Here is a 16,926-nt window from a genome sequence, read left to right as displayed (position 1 = left end):
GCTGGCCATAACAAACTGGTTTTAGAACTAAAGCTCTGATATCTCTACCCTACAATTCAGTCCGCAGTGCAGACATGGTAAAAGAGACTTAACATCTTTGTAAAACCATACTGCTTAATACAACCGTTTACAGATTTGTTTGTTGTAGTCCTTCAGATGAGCAAGTTGATACCCGCGTAATATTTGCCCATTTCCTCACTTGCCACCTTTCAGCATGTATGTTGGCAGAACCATTACCCCTCCCTTCTTCACTATTTCTTCCAACTGTTAAGACACTGATTTCTGTCTCTGCATACAATCTTTTTACAGGACAGGAAAAGAAGAAAATTGTTTAGCTAAGCAAATCTATAAGCAGGAACCTGAAAGGCTATCAGATATGAGAAAATAGGGTATAAGAAAAAGAAAGAATCATGCTTTTAAGTTCTACTTTCAGATAGAAAAGCAGGGGAAGAGTTTGTCAAATTAAAACTTAAGTTATCCTACTTGCAGTTAATTTTTGCTTTATTACGGCAAGTAAGCTCCGAATATATTTTAAGCTATTCTTCTGCATATTTAAGAATACACTGAAAATAATAAGCCAAAAGTTAATCCTTACATTTACTGCCCTTTATCATTTTATGGCTTTAAAATCCTTCCAACACAGTTTTAAAGACTGAATTGTATAAAAACATAACATAGAAAATACTTGCAACTGTATTGGAAAGCAACAAAATAGTGTTGCATTGTATGATTATTCTAAATTCTGTCTCAGCATACACTTCCTCCATATCAATAAAGGTCAGCATAAGGACAACTTTTGGCATCAACTAACATCATTATTTCCAAAATAGTTTAAAAATATTTAACATTTCAACTAAAATGATTAACAGGAAAACACTTTAAATAGCTCTATTGTTTCTACAAATCAAACACTATTTTCCCTCTTTCCTATGGCTACTGTATTTTCCATGAACTGACCTTAGTCATTTGATCTGCGTCTGGTCTGACTGCTGGAGCTACATTTAAGAGTAGCTTTACATGTTCACGCACTTCCTCTGGTATATTCTGAAGAGTACTGGAGCTTAAACGGCTCAGCTGCGTAAGTAATTTAAGCACATGCACCATGAAGTCAGAAAATCCTGCATATAACTATTTCCAATATACAATAGGACTATACTTTGTCCTCTTGATGGTTTCTCTGCCCCCACCTTTGATATCCCACCCTTCTCCCCTTTTATAACCCATTTGCTTCTGATCCCTCATAGTCTTCTTTCTGTCTCCCAACAGCCTACCTGCTTCAGGTCACATTCCCCTATTTCTAACTTCTCATTGTGTTCAGGTTATCAGAGAACACAAACCCGGTATTTTTAAACAGGTACATGTTATTATCTGAGGTGTTGTCTACACACGTTAAAACACAGTACACACAACTAAGGCAATGGGCACCCAAAGAAGTTATGACAAAGGAAACTTACATATGGACGTACATTATGTCAGCTGATCCAAGTAACTGTCTTCTGTTAATATTCACAGTCCACAAAGAATGTGAAATTGCTGATAGCTAAGTGGATACCATTGCAATGTCAAGTCATCAAATCACCCTAAACTCAGCCATCTTCAATGGTCCTACATAGGTCATTCACTGCCTTGTGTTTCACACTGTTCAATCCAACAGGTAAAGTACTTATTCCACAAGACCAGCATTCAACAGGTTTACAGAGAAATCAGGTGAAAAACTGGTAGTTTATAAAGTTGGTACATGTAACCTTCTCTACACGTATTTTTATTTCCCACATTTTGCTAGAATTCTTTTTTTGTGTTATAAAGATAGCATGCAAGGTAAGATACCATTATCGGATTGTTTATGTTGGAACACTGATATTGTGTTCTAAATATTTAAATCTATTTTAAAATGGTAACTTTTCAAATACAAAAATCAATGAATAATAGTCACAAATAGAACAAATACCTGATCCAGCTGCCTACTAAAGCTTTTATAAATATCCTGCTTGTTGACCTCAAAAATTGGTTTCCCTTTATTAAACACTGCATACATAACAGCTCCTAGAGAGTACATATCACTGGCAGTCTCACAGCTCACGGAGAGAATATATTCTGGTGCCAGATATTCAGGATTTGGAAGACACAAGGATGGCAAGTTTGGATCCCATTCCTTACAAGGGAACTTTGGCTACAAGAGAAGTAAAAGAAAGTACATTTATTAGGGATTTTTAAAGAACATTTTAAATAAGAAATTCAAGCAGCAAAAAATAATTAATCCACTCAAATTCAATTATGAATGGAACAGAAAAGGAGTAAGGCAAAACTGTTAAGAATCTGTGTCTGTAGCTTAGAGTGATTAGCTAATGCAGTTAAGTCTGAATGTTAGAGTTGGGAAGTATAATGTAAAATCAAAGCACTGCTGTAAGAGGCAATGATGGGAATTCATTTTATGAGGTAGCAACCAGGCACTGAGTGGATGCAACACACTAAATTAGATAGCTTTGCATGTCATCCAACATGCAGGTCAGCAGAAGTGGCACAGACTTCAGCCTCTGTCTGAAACCACCACTAGTCTATTCTGACTCCACTGAGCCAACTCAGGCTCTTTTTCTGTGATGACCAAAGGCAGCACTTCAATCCAGACCTGTGCCATATGTTCAAACTTCCTGCCAACAAAATGTAGAGGTGAATATTAAATAAATGATTCTGTACTGAAATGCAAGGTCACAAAACTGGTTTCAGATAAAGATCTGAATTTGAAATTTAATGATGATAAATATAAAGATCTATTACCTCCTGTTCAGATGGATTTGTTGACTGGATACAAAAATCAAAGCCCATAATTTTCCATGCTCCACTCTTATTCAAAATTATATTTTCAGGAGTAATATTTCCATGGACCATTTTCACACTGCTATGCAAAAATGACAAGCCTTCAGAAACCTGTTAATAAAAGATTATTTCAGGTTAAATATTTCCCCAAATATCCTGTAAGACATTTATAAAAATTCTGTTATTGTGGTCACGGTTAAATTGGTAAGTTAACTAAGAAACAATTTTTCACCACTATTTTAGGCTATGTCTTAAAAATTATGTATGAAGGAAATTAAACACAGATGGGCAATCAGCAGGTGAGATTACTAATACCAATTAACTATCACAGCATAAGAGCAAAAATGCTTTTCAAAGTTGATCAACATATTCACCAAATAAAACCTGGGAGCTACTGTTCCTCCATAGAAGGTAAAGAAAAGATTCACATAAGGGAGAGACAGCTGTAGCATAGACATTTATATGGAAAATAAAGATTAATTCAATTTCATATTTTCCACGTCAGAACAAGGAAAACCAGTAGCAACTTAAGAGCCTGCAGTGTTCATGCTCTCTTATACTTACAGTGATCAGGGCACTATCATCTCTCACTTCACAATTATTTGATCTACTGTAGCCAGACAAAACTTTGGCAGTTTACAAACTTTATAAAACAATCATTAATACTAAGAGCACAAGAAAATGGAAAGGACAATCTCTGTCATACCTGAAGCAAACCATATTTGGTCTCCACATCATAAAGTTTGTATTCTTTAATGTCAGATGGTAAAGGAGAAGGTAGGTTGTCCCAGCTGCCAAGAACATTAGCTAAACTTGCACAGACTGGTTCCGTACAAAATGCCAAGCAATCCCTGTAGAGGAAATACATAAAAACATTTCTTGTAAATAAATGTAATAAATCTCTCGACTGCGAATAAAGAACCATACAAACATCGTATTATACATTACCAGAGCATTTGGTGCTACCTAAAACCATGTTATATTTCAGGTTTTGAATTCTTATAAGTAATATTATACTAAAGAGAAATATATAAATACCTGAAGTATTCAAAAAATATTAGAATTAAGTTATTGCATTCTCATTCACATACATCACTAATGATGCACACAGTGCTTCATAAAACGTTTTAATAAAACAATGCTTCTCTTGTTCTGATTCAGGAAAATCAAACAAATAATTCTTACTGTTATTAAAACTTCTAAAATCAGGCTTTTAGCTGTGCCTAAAACTAACACATCCCTGACTGAAGCAATACTTAATGTGGTCAGACAATGATCAGAAACAAAATTAATACAATGTAAGGTAGCACCTGAATATTCTTTTACTTTGCAAATGAATAGAAAAGAAGAGGTGCAAACACAAATGCGCTGCTTGTATGAACTGCAGTTTGCATGTGAAGTGACTGTTTTCTAAATTATTTTATCTATTGTTTTCTTCCTGAAAAACTACAGGTCTTGTTTATGCATTTTTGTGTTTGAAAAGCACAGATGAAGCAAACTTTTGCACATAAAGTGGACTGGTTGTAACACTGTGCTTCCAAATTTCGAAGTTCGAAGTCCTGCAACCAATGTATGTCTCAGTTTCACAAACTTCATGTAACATAGACAGAATCATTCTTTATATCCGCATTCTTCATACTGGTCTGCACAGCACTGGAGGCCCTGGAGAGTCATTGCACCTCACTTCTTAATTGTTTTAAAGTTTTTTTTGAGAAAGCATTACATGGATGGTAGCATACATAACTGGTTTAAGAATGAGTAATTCATGAGAACGCTAAATACTGCATCAGCATGAACACAGAAAACTGAAACTAACAGTAATAAAGATATATTTTAAATACAAAGTTATAGGCAAGAAGACAGAAGCCTAACTTTTTGTTCATTCCATAAAAACATCACAGAAGACACAATACCTCAGTGTGGATCTACCACATAGTTTTTATGTATCTCAATAATTAACAAGCTTGCTCTTTGAAGTAAAATAAGGCTGATGAAACATGCAAACCTCTTATTACTCATCCAGATTTTAGTTTTACTTTAGTTTTATCTACTGCCTTTTTGCAGGAAAAACAACTGAAAATTAAAATACATTGAATCATTGTCAGCCAACCTGACAGAACTTCTTTGCTTGGTTTCCTCCCTACCATTCTGTTAATGCCATCCCTTTCGTGTTTCTATTAACACAACTAGGGCTATAAAACTAATTTCTGTAGTAATCACAAGGAAGAATCAGAGCACAGAAAGACAATGTCCTTCATTTTCAATCTGACTTCAACTTTACCATAGAGCTTATACACTTAGTTACGATTAAGGCATAAATGATAGAAAATACCTAGGGAACAGTTATTCAGCGGTTTTCATAACATAAACTCTCTGATTGCTGTTGTTTTGAGGGAATAAAAAGATGGTTGTTTATTTTTTACTTTAGGAGCTATTTAAATAAGGACCTAAACCAGAGTAATGGAAGGATGGGGCAAATCTAATTAAAGCAATTGAATATTGCAGAAGCTGATGTCTGCCATACAGTGCAGCTTCTTTAACAGTTCCCTGAATAATATCAAAATGAAATTCAGAGTAACATAATAAAAAGAAAACAAGTTAAAAATAAAAGCGATGGCCAAAAATGCATACACTTTGGGAAAAACTGCAACAGACGGAATGTCTAGTAAATTAAGTATCTGGGACTCTTCACACTACTACTATTTTTAATGGGTAGTAATGACATTATGAGTGAACTTATAATTCGGCTTTTTTATCCTTTTCTCCAACAACAAGTTAGATATAGAATAATATTGAAGACCAGTTGTAAGTAAATGTATTTATATTAAATATTTAGTATAAATAAATTTATTCGTTATATAAATGCATGTAAAAATCTATACAGCATAATATATATAACATATATAGTTATAATAAATATATTTATATTGAATACCATTAATTTGGAGTAGAAACATTCTATTAATAGTGGAAAAGCTACCTACACACTAGGGTCAGAAAGATATGGTCTTTCTTTCTACATCTACTTCAGCGGTGCAGGTACACCAAGTATCCCTTTGCCCCACAAAGGCAGAATAAAGGGTGACTTGCAAGCAGTTCAACACGACTGTATGTTACTTTGGAGACACAAAAAAGACCAGGTACAGTCCAGCCAGAAGGAGCCTATGACAGATTTCTTCAAGAATAAGCACTCTGGGAAGACCTGAAACTCTAAAGAAATCTTACAGCATGCCTGCATAAGGCTACACACACAAATATTGTAAGCATACTTTTCTTTTATGAACCCCCTCGAAAAACCGTTACATCAGTTTCTGGCTGTTGTGGTTTAACCTGGCAGGCAGCCAAACACCACACAGCCACTTGCTTCCTGCCCACCACCACCCAGGGGGATGGGGGAGAGAATCAAAAAAAAAAAGTAAAATTCGTGGGTTGAGATAAAGACAGTTTAATAGAACAGAAAAGGAAGGGAAAATAGTAATAAAAATAATGATGATAGAATATACAAAATGAGTGATGCACAATGCAATTGCTCACCACCCACCGACCAATGCCCAGCCAGTCCCTGAGCAGCAATTGCTGCTCCCTGGCCAACTCCCCCCAGTTTATATACTGAGCATGATGTCATATGGTATGGAATACCCCGTTGGTCACTTGGGTCAGCTGTCCTGGCTATGCTCCCTCCCAGCCTCTTGTGCACCTGGCAGAGCATGGGAAGCTGGAAAGTCCTTGACTAAGGTAAACACTACTTAGCACCAACTAAAACATCAGTGTGTTATCAACATTATTATTGTACTAAATCCAAAACACAGCACTATACCAGCTACTAGGAAGAAAATAAACTCTATCCCAGCCAAAACCAGGACACTGGCACAGCAAGCAACTGGACAGTTTTGTGCTACTGCTGGTGTCTCTACCAGTAGCTGAGCGTGCCGAGTACAGAAAGAAGAACAATTGGAGCAAAGCATAGGGCTTTACTAAAAACTCACGGAGAACTCTGATGTAACTACACTGTTAATTTTACTCAAAAGGCTTAAATTCTTCACAAGAAGAACACCAAAGGTTTGTTAACACTCCAAAGTATGAATATCAGCCTTTTCTTCTTAAGTGCAGAGTTCAGGGAAAAAAATAGTTACAGATGCAGTTGCTGAGTCAATCAAAATACTGTGACAATTTTAGGAAGAAGCCTGGGGTATACCATGGGATTCACCTGCATACATTATGAGATGACCCTAGGCCATTTAGCGTGTAATAGTTTATTTACTGTTGTAGAGTACTGAGAGCTGTCTTCAATTACCTAATTAATCTTCCTTAGGCTTTTGTGAGGGGCATAATGAACCACAGGGGCAATGATAGCTTTGAACCCTTGTTAATGTGAAATGTGTTTAGTACTGGAGGAGAGATATATATGAATATGCAAGTGTCATTTAATCCAAGAAAACTTTCCCAAAATAGGCATCGCAAAGATGAAGAACCATCCCTACAGTATTTTCAGCTCCTAGAAGCCAGTACATTTGGAAAAATGCAGGTTAACAGACACAATCAAAAAAGTAGAAGTTTGAAAGGTAATGTACATGAATCTTTATTAGGCTACCATTTAGAAAAACTACTTTGGAAAAAAAACTCCAAAACCTTCATGATCTTCCTCAGTAGGATCAGGATCAGCTTTTTATTTTAACATGAAACCTTCATTTTATTTGTTAGATTTTAGTGTGCTGTTATCACCACAGTTGAACAATAAATCTATAAGACTAACCCATTATTGTGCCTAGTGACCAATGTTACATAAATCAAATAAGCACTACAAAAACACACTGAATTTTGTCTCCCTCGATTGGCATTTGAGGACCTTTTAAACACATATGTGGCCATAACACATACAATTTACCAAAAATCTCCAATCTCACATGCATTAAGTATATACATCTCATAAATGGAACAAATGTATGAACAACCTTTTGAAAGAAAACAATTTTTAAGAGTTCTTTAGAAGTGAAATTAATTGAACTACCAAATTTTCATGCTTTAAGGGTCATGTGTAGCCTTATAGCTGCAACTGGACTACGATTATTAGTTAGATTCACTAGATTCACACCAGCAATGCATCCTATGGCTTGTGGGAAAAAAAAATTCTGAGGGTGGGTTCAATACCATTTTCAGATGAGTAAATACAGTAAACTTGAATCTCATCAGATGTACATGTTGAATGTTCCAGGTATTTTACATCCAATAACAAAACAATAATTAAGAAAGTCTGTTCTCAACTTTACTACAGCTTACCTGGATTCTTCCAATGGATGTTGAACAGTAAGTAGTCGAGGGTGTCGAAGCCTGGTTAGCTGTTGAACACCTCGTTTTAAAGAATCAATAATTTGATCCTTTTCAAATTTTTGATACTTGTCTATTAGCTTCTTATCAAAGACAAAAACAGCCACTTCCTAGAAATAAGCAACAAAATTCTCTCAGTATATAACATAGCTAAAAACCCAGCCTATACACAACTACATACATACACACAGAGTTTTTGAATCAACAGTACAATTCCACCAATGCAATGAGTATTTCAATGTATGTGTATTTATACATATACATATCCTTACTTTGTCCCAGTCATAATCACACAGGTTACTGTATATAACCTCTGGAATATATATTTTAAGAGTTAAGGTACTACTGCTCCTTATCTTACAAACAATAATATGTAAACTATAACCACTATCTACAGAGCGACAAAGCAGCAGGTCCACAGGACAGAAATCAGCTTGATTTTAAGTAGATGAAAGCATTTACATCAACTATGAACAATTAAAATATTTTGAGCATATATGCATTCTTTTGGCACTAAATATATCAAGCGGTGCTTTATTAAACCAGACCCTGTCTCAGCATTCTGCTCCAAACCAGTACAATCTATATTAAACTAGACATTCATGAAAGATAACTTATAGTTACAGTAATCAATTAATCTGATCAGACCATTCACATGATAACATTAAGAATTTTTTAATGCTTAAACATGCGTAAAAAGAAGTCCCAGAAATGCGGTAGATGTTAAAAAACAGAGAAAATAGTTCTTCCAACCAACCTCTGCAAATGGAGTGGGAGAAAATTAAGAAATTTATATGCAACTTTGAAATTACAAAGGTGGATGTGAAATAAAAAATTAGATTACATCACCATCTTGGAAGCCATTAAAGAGAAATAAAACAATTGAAGAAAAAAGGAATTAAAAACTTTATCATGAAACAGAGACTTTCTTATACTCCTACAACAGCATTATTAATAATAATAAAAGTTAGAAACCAGTAGAAAATAATTTGAAAATACAGTTTTGAGTCCCAAGAGGAAGTCTATGCTCTTGTACTGCACATTCTATAACCATTATTCTAATTAAAACCTCACAGGAACAGTTACATTATTGATTTAAAAAAAAAAAGACTTCTGGAAATAGGCTATATAAAAAAAGAAATTCAGTCCAATACACAAAAAATTGGTTTATGTTTTTTAGCTGGTAGCTGTTTCATTAAGCCAGGAGCAGATGAACGTCTGTAACTAACTCAACTAAGTACACTTTTCCTGCTTCTATCCATACCAGCTCCCTGCTCCCGCTCTTAAGTGTGATGGATCAAATATTAACATTGACACAAGGCAGGGAGGAACCAATGACAGGGGATGGAAGACATACACTATGCCCAGTATTTAAAAAATACATGTTTTTCAGTACCAAGTGTGAATATATTGAGCAGTACATGACCAATTACAAAATTTCAAACTAATACAGCACTTCTGAAAGCACTTGTGTTTAATGACAAGTCAAAAGAATCAGAAAGTGAATATTTAAATCGGATAGTATGGGACATCAGCTATGGTTTGAATATTTTATGATGGCTATAAATAAGTTCTGTTGGTGCTTACTGCAATCCTGCATGATTTGTTTGAAGTTTGACAGAACTTTTACATATCCAAAATTAGCCCACATATAAGTATGTATACGAAATTGTAGTATTCAAAATATGAAAATGATTGCTATAACATTGATTTTGTAGGTTTAGTTATTGTGGAGTGCCGAGAATCAAAATAATTTGAGCTGTGTGACAACTTGCTTTCAATACCTTCATTTTCATGTAACACGTCTGATACAAGAAGAAAGCATACAGCCATCTCTGTCTGCTCATGGACACTAAAATGTTAAAAGTGTTCTGATATTAGTAATTCAGAATATGGCATTCTGAAATTCAATTCCATAATCAACATTGATTTTTATATGCAGAATGCCGTATCAACAAGATAATATCTTAACGTCCATAAGACACCAGATATTATTGTACAGAAGAATGACGAGATAGCTGAGTCACGGGCCATTTAACACACTCCCAATGCACAAAAATTACTGAAATGATATAGTACGCTTGGAAACATCTAAAAGCGTTCATGGTTTTATGCTGCGTGAACCAAATAACCCTGTCAAATTTTGACTATGAACACATTATTTCTGTTTTTCCTTTTCTGTTTTACAAGAACTGATATTCAACCCCAAAAAGGAGGGCTACTGACTGTAGCTGATTCCTGTCATTACTTTCGTGGAACTTACTGAGATGAAAGCCTGCAAAGGCTTACATAGTTACTACTTCTTTCCACAGAAGGCTCTAGGGGAGCTTCCACTTTGTTTTTTTCATTTCATAGCTTTGAAATGAAGCTTCCTCCTTCAGATGACTACTTGTTATGTAATTCTGCAGTTGTGTCGTAATTTCAACTTTGTGATATAAAAATAAATTTAACATAAAAAGACTAAACTATATTAAAAAATATATGACTGTTCTCCACAAAGAAAGTGAAAAAGTAGAGACAAAACAACCCTTATCTTTAACGACACAAATTTTCATTCATTATGTGATAGGAAGTATACACACCTTGCTCAACATGCTACTGCCTCAACACAGCATACTGCTAACGCCACCAGCTGGGTTAGGAAGTATGGACAAGTATGTAGGGGACGAGACTGGCCTCAAGTGATCCAAGTCTACATATCAATTCTCTTCACAAACATGAGATAGTCCACACCTTCTGTCTCACCTCCTTAAGTTTAAGCTTTACTTCAAAGTGGTGTTAGGTAAAGTTCAGTGATGACATTGAGACAGCTGTAGGTTATGATGTGTACCATGTAAATATTTGCTAGGATGAAGACCTTCAAGAAAACATTTGTTGTTACTGCTAAGAATTTAGAATTTTTAACATGAATTACTGAAAAGATCAGTGTTTAAGTTATACAATACCTTTGCCAAGGAATTAAATGTCATCTGTGCAAACAGGAGTAACCATTGTTCACAACATGCAAGACACAGGACCTGGTTTAACTGGGCTGTAATCATATTAACTCATCTAGAACATTTTTAGACACCGAACAGAAAAGTGTAAATAAGTTCTCTCTGATTGTGCTTGTGGATTTCAGGGGAATCCTCTTGACCATTGTCCCAAAGACCTGGTATTCACAAATATACCCCTTCACAAAGGTTTTTTATCCTTGTAGTTTTAATCACTAAATGCCCCAATTTCCTTTTCCCAGCTTCTTTGGGCAGTGTTCCTTTGTACTGGGTCTGGCTGAGATGGAGTTAACTTTCTTCATAGCATCCCATATGGTGCTGTGTTTTAGATTTGTGGTTTAGATTTGTGTTGATAACACACCAATGTTTTGGCTGTTGCTGAACACTCCTTGCACAGGGGCAAGGCTTTCTCTTTTTCCCAACCTGCCCCCACAGTGAGTAGGCCATGGGTAGGCAGGAGATTGGGATGGGATATGGCCAGGACGGCCAACCCAAACTGGCCAAAGGGCTATTCCATATCATATAACATCATGCTCAGTGATAGAAACTAGGGTAGAGGAAGAAGAAGGGGGTTTTTGGCTTCCAAGGTGGCTGTTGTTTGGAGACTAGCTTGAGCATCAGTCTGCCTGTGGGATGTGGTGAGCAATTTCCTTTGCTTTGCTTGTTTTTTCCCCCCGCTTCCTTCGCCTATTAAACTGTCCGGATCTTGACCTATGAGTTTTCTTGCTTTTCTTCTTCCTATTTTCTGCCCCCATCCTGCTGGGGGTGAGGAAGTGAGCAAGTAGGTGTGTGGGTGCTTGGTTGCTGGTTGGGGTCAATCCACCACATCCTCCAAGTCCATTTGCAATCCTGCATTCCGTATGAAACACACACCAGTTTGAAAAACGCACGCTGACAGTTTAAAATACCACGTAAACACCTTATAAACCAAAGAGAATGCAAAAATCCTGCTCTTATCTTAGCCAATGCAACTGCTTTTTAAAAAAAAAAAAAAGTGGGGAAAGGGGAAAGAGAGAGAGAGATAAATAATTCTCCCTAACCAGAAAAAGGCAACCAGGCAACCAACGCATGTCACGCTTTCTCTCCTGCCCCCAAGAGGAAGGCAAGAATTCAGAAACACACTGGGTTTGTGTGTCGAAAAGGATGCAAACAAAACTAGAAAGTATTTCTAAATTAAAGACTCTAAAAGCTGTGGAAATGTAATGATAATGGAATAGCAATACCTCTTCCTATTCATCTCATGGCATACTGAGAAAGCATGTTAACAATATCTGTAAAACATGCAAGCACTATAGTGATGAATGCTACAGAAACTCAAATCCTTCTATTTTCAATGACATTTTGAGTAGTGTGGAATAATAATGCCAGAGACTAAGCACAGAACAACAAGGAACAAAAAACCCCGCAAAATATTTAATAACTACAGTTCACCATCTATCCTGTGAACTGAATGATGTAGTGCTCTCGTGGAAAAAAATTAAATGTGATCATGTTAAAGACTAAGTCATGAACATAAAAGCAAAGAAAATTTTAAGGTGGCAGTCAGGGTGCTTGATTTTAGAAATTTTGTTTGTTTTCCCTTTCATTTTTGTTCTCTATTTTACCCATATGCACTCACACATTTTTTTAATGAATAATCAAATGTAACTCAATATGCAAACACATGATGTTTTACCAAAGCCTCCCACCGTGCAAAGCAAAATAGACTCTGATCTAAAATACTGGAAAGCATTCCAGTATTACTCTGGTCTTTTGCCAGAAAAAGATTTTCCTCCAGCTTTTGGGGGGTTTATTTTTAGAAGCTTGCCAATGTTTTTTTATAACCCTACCTTCCCCTCAGTTTGTTTCAGTCATAAGGTATACAATAGAACTATTTCAGTTTTAAAATTACTTAGCCCTTAACGTTTGAATAGTAGGAAGCTTTCATATCAAAGCTACTGTATGCACAGCCAAAACAACAGAAAGCTGACTTAACTACCATTAATATATTTAGTACTACCACAATAAAAGTTAAACACAACTACAGTAGTCTTGAAGTGCAAACCATTATCTCCTTAATTCTGCTAGTTTTTACGACTGAGCTGACAACAAGAACATCAAGTGACCTTACCCTACCTATTTCTTTCCGATTGCACTTCCTAAGCAGAAAAAAGGACAAGTGCCATATTATGCCAGAAAAAAATATAAGTGCTTAAAGACGAAGTTAACAAATCCAAGATGAGCAGAAATAAGTACTGTAAAATTAGCAACATGTTACTTCACGTATACACATATAATCAGGAAGACTACTAAATCTTTCAAACAAACAGCAGCAAATCAGCTATCAAATAGCACCAGACAAACATATGCACGCAGCTACGTAATTTCCTCACATTCTCTTAGGTTGTTATTCAGTCACCTACAAAGTAAGCAAGAAAAGACAAGACACATTAAAAAAAAAAAAAAAGGTAAATATTCAGAAATCCAGGAAAACCAGCAAGGCAGGAACCAGGCAGAACTCTGAAGAGAGGAATAAAATCATACGTATCTACTGTCACCAGAGATGGAATATTTGTAACTGTCCACTGACTTAAAATAGGAACCAAATTAATCCATATTTGAAATCTTAACTTCAGCTGACCAACTTGCATAAGACTGCTGACTTCCATTTGTCCTGAGAACAAAGATTTCTGATCAGCTCTACTGCTGTAATGCTAAAACTCCAAATTTAGCTATTTTATCTGGCTACAATGACTTAGAATTATTACTTGTGTTGTTGTAAAGTGACAAAACACAGGCAATTAAGCCCTTACATCCTGCTTGTCTGATCACAATACACATTTACTGTAAAAAAGCTAAGTGCTTGTAGCTTCAAATTAGATATACACACTTGCAATACAGCAAATATGTGCATCACTTTACAAAAGTGACTGCTACCCCTTGGAAAATGACAGCCAGCCACTTCCATATTGCCCAGCCAAAAGGTACATGCAAAAGAAATAAAAAATAATGTTAAATAACAGATATATTGCAATACAACACAACATAAACTGTATTGCTGCATAGTTATATTTTGCAATGGCAAACTGAATGTTGACATGATGTTACCTAACTGGTAATATTAATAAGGAATGGTAGTCACATGTCAAATCACCAGCCATCTAAAATTCCCTGCAGTACAATTGCAGCTGTATTTTTAATGACTAATGATGGCATACAAATGTACAGATGTTAGTCAGGGTTTACAGAGAGACTGCACGGTCACATGTGGTAACACCTGAACTAAAACTCTGCAAAATCAGTGGTCAGAACACCCATCCAAAGCTTGAAAAACATGATCAATAGGAACCAAGTTACATACGCTCTATCAATTAGGCAGTGAAAGAAACTTGCTACAACTCTCCAGGCCTTAAAGCTACACCTGCTACAGGTCAAATGCTTACTGGGCACAGAGATTGTATAAAACCTATCAAAACTATCATACTTCCAATGTTATCACTTCTTTGTATAGTTGAGTAAGACCAAAAAGAACCCCAATTGGTACATTCAGTAAATACTAGATGTATAGAGATCTGCAACAACTAGACAGATGCTTGAGAATATGGCAGAAGTACCTGCTTAACATTATTCAGATTCTGTCACAATCAGATCACACATTCTCCACAGATATTTATTCTGCATAGTATATTTCTTCTCTATTTGCTACAGTGTATTTTCCTACCATCTAACAGATTGTATATATGTTTTCCAAAGTTACTCCTTTGTGTCCATTTCTTTTTGGCACATCTGTAGCAAGCTGATTCATTGTCTAAGTGACTTCACATCACTTCAGCATCAAGTTTAACTGAAGGTCATAACTTATTACACTTCTATTTACTCATTGAAAATTCTATTTCTTCTCCAAGTTTGAAAAAATACTTTTCACATTTCTCCAGTACCACAAAATAATTTTCTATAATAACAGTTCTTAAATTCTGGTTCTGGCAAACCTTCTTCCAAAGTCACAATTCCACTTTCATTTACACGTGACTTCAAGTGAGTCAAAAGTTTATATACTAGTGCTCCAAACCCTAATACTTTAAGGAAACTAAAAGGGAACAATACTGATCTGAAAGCAGCACAGGGAAGGCACAACTCGCTTCCTCCACAACCTCCTCCTCTATGCCATGCCTTCCTGTTACTCTATCTCACGACTTAACATTTGTAACACCTCAATTTCTGTATGGCAGCTGAGCAAAAAAACTAGTCTCTTATGCTGAGAACAAATGATGGCATACTTCACGATTATTTTAAACTGTAAAAAGCCAGTACGGCTGTCAAAAAAAGCTGCAAGGTAAAACAAACTGGGGAACCAATCCATGGTTTTTTCCTTCTTGTCAGACTTTTTTTCCTTCTTGTCAGATCACTTTTAACTCAGATTAATTCTTGATCTTGGTCTCGAATTGTATGCTATGAATGCAGAACCACTTCCTTCTCCAGCAGTGAAGGCTTAAAGCAATTATCACCTATGTAGCTGAGAACATTATATGTAAATAACGTTGAGTTCTTCATTTCATTTTACTTATAGTACTACCCTTAGCATTAGTCTGCCCAGTGGGATTTTGTTTTTAAATGCAACTTACCAACTGCTACCTATCAGTCTGTTATCTAATGCTTATAAACTTAGGTCTTTACTTGACAACCCACCTGTTTTGTTGATTTTTTAGTTCCATTAAATATCTTCCAAGCAAGACCATTACCACCACTGGCAATATGTCGGCCAACATCAAATTCCCTGGTAACAGGATTTCCCATCACTGCACTGGTGACATCAGCCGTCACCTTTGTAACGGTACTCTTCAATTTATTCAGCATGGACTCCATTGTTTCAACTGTGCACCAATATATTATCCTACAAAGACAAGAAAAAAAAAGCTTCACAGTCCTCTCACAATTTCTGTTAACATAAGACACATAAGTTGAAAACTATAACATCTAACCAAGGATCCAATAGGATACAGGAGTAACCCACAAAAAGAATACCAAAATATAACTTCCAGGGCTTTGCAGTTATACATATTCATACTGCATACATATATCTGTGTGTGCATGCCTGGGGATTATGTCATTGCTTCTACTCCTCCTCAAAAACTTCCGAATCTCTTGATCATTCTTCATTAGACATAACAAAGCAATTAAGGACTGAGAAATTCAACCATTTATTGAAAACAGGTAATTGAATAAAGCAGAGAATCTATAAACTGCTCCCATGAAGGAAAGGTTCACACCTTGCATATCAACATCAATCAACAAAGAGAACCAAATCTGAAGGAAACCAGGCTCCTTTAATTCCAGTGCTCACAGAACTACACATTTTCTGAAGGGAAGGATTGCTTAAGATCCCAGATCAGCAAAAGAATAGATGTGTATTATACAGAAGAGAAGTAAAAAATGTGTTCTTTCCTACACTGTGCTACACAAGAAACCATCTTTTTACACTTTATTTTAACAAATTTGTACAAGGAAGTTTTTCTACATCACCTTGCAAATTTAAGAGCTAAAAGACTGTGGCAGCTTAGAATTTAGTTCATCCTCCCCTGTACTGTGTACTTCCAGAGTTTCCTAAGTCATCATAATTAGTTCCAAAAAATCTGACTTGGCCTATTCTGCCAGATAGAAGTTCTGAAGCCTATGTCCCATTTATACAATTGTCTCTCTGATAATAGATACACAAGAAAGAATGAAAGCAAACAGTGAAAAAAAGAGAGACTTTCATCTTCCTTATCGGTGTGGGCAAAGATGAAGAGAGAATGATTTCCTGGAATCAGTATTATGT

General features: G+C 35.8%; 1 protein-coding gene across 2 annotated transcripts in view; it reads right to left on the bottom strand.

Annotated features, from left to right (window-relative positions):
• Window positions 1-16,926, bottom strand: part of SCYL2 (SCY1 like pseudokinase 2) — a 41,532-nt gene that overhangs the window by 20,472 nt on the left and 4,134 nt on the right. Inside the window, exons 2-7 of one of the 2 annotated variants that reach the window (XM_075152007.1) lie at window positions 15,798-16,002; window positions 8,092-8,249; window positions 3,521-3,665; window positions 2,776-2,925; window positions 1,949-2,170; window positions 958-1,074 (exon numbers count right to left, since the gene is read on the bottom strand). In XM_075152007.1, coding sequence (XP_075008108.1) covers window positions 958-1,074; window positions 1,949-2,170; window positions 2,776-2,925; window positions 3,521-3,665; window positions 8,092-8,249; window positions 15,798-15,974 — 969 coding nt within the window. In that variant the 5' untranslated portion in view covers window positions 15,975-16,002. The remainder of the gene's footprint in view (window positions 1-957; window positions 1,075-1,948; window positions 2,171-2,775; window positions 2,926-3,520; window positions 3,666-8,091; window positions 8,250-15,797; window positions 16,003-16,926) is intronic. The other variant, XM_075152018.1, reaches the window with a different exon arrangement.

The sequence above is a fragment of the Calonectris borealis genome, chromosome 1 (genome assembly GCF_964195595.1).
Source record: "Calonectris borealis chromosome 1, bCalBor7.hap1.2, whole genome shotgun sequence".
Lineage (NCBI taxonomy): Eukaryota > Metazoa > Chordata > Aves > Procellariiformes > Procellariidae > Calonectris > Calonectris borealis.
This window is presented reverse-complemented; position numbering and strand designations above follow the sequence as displayed.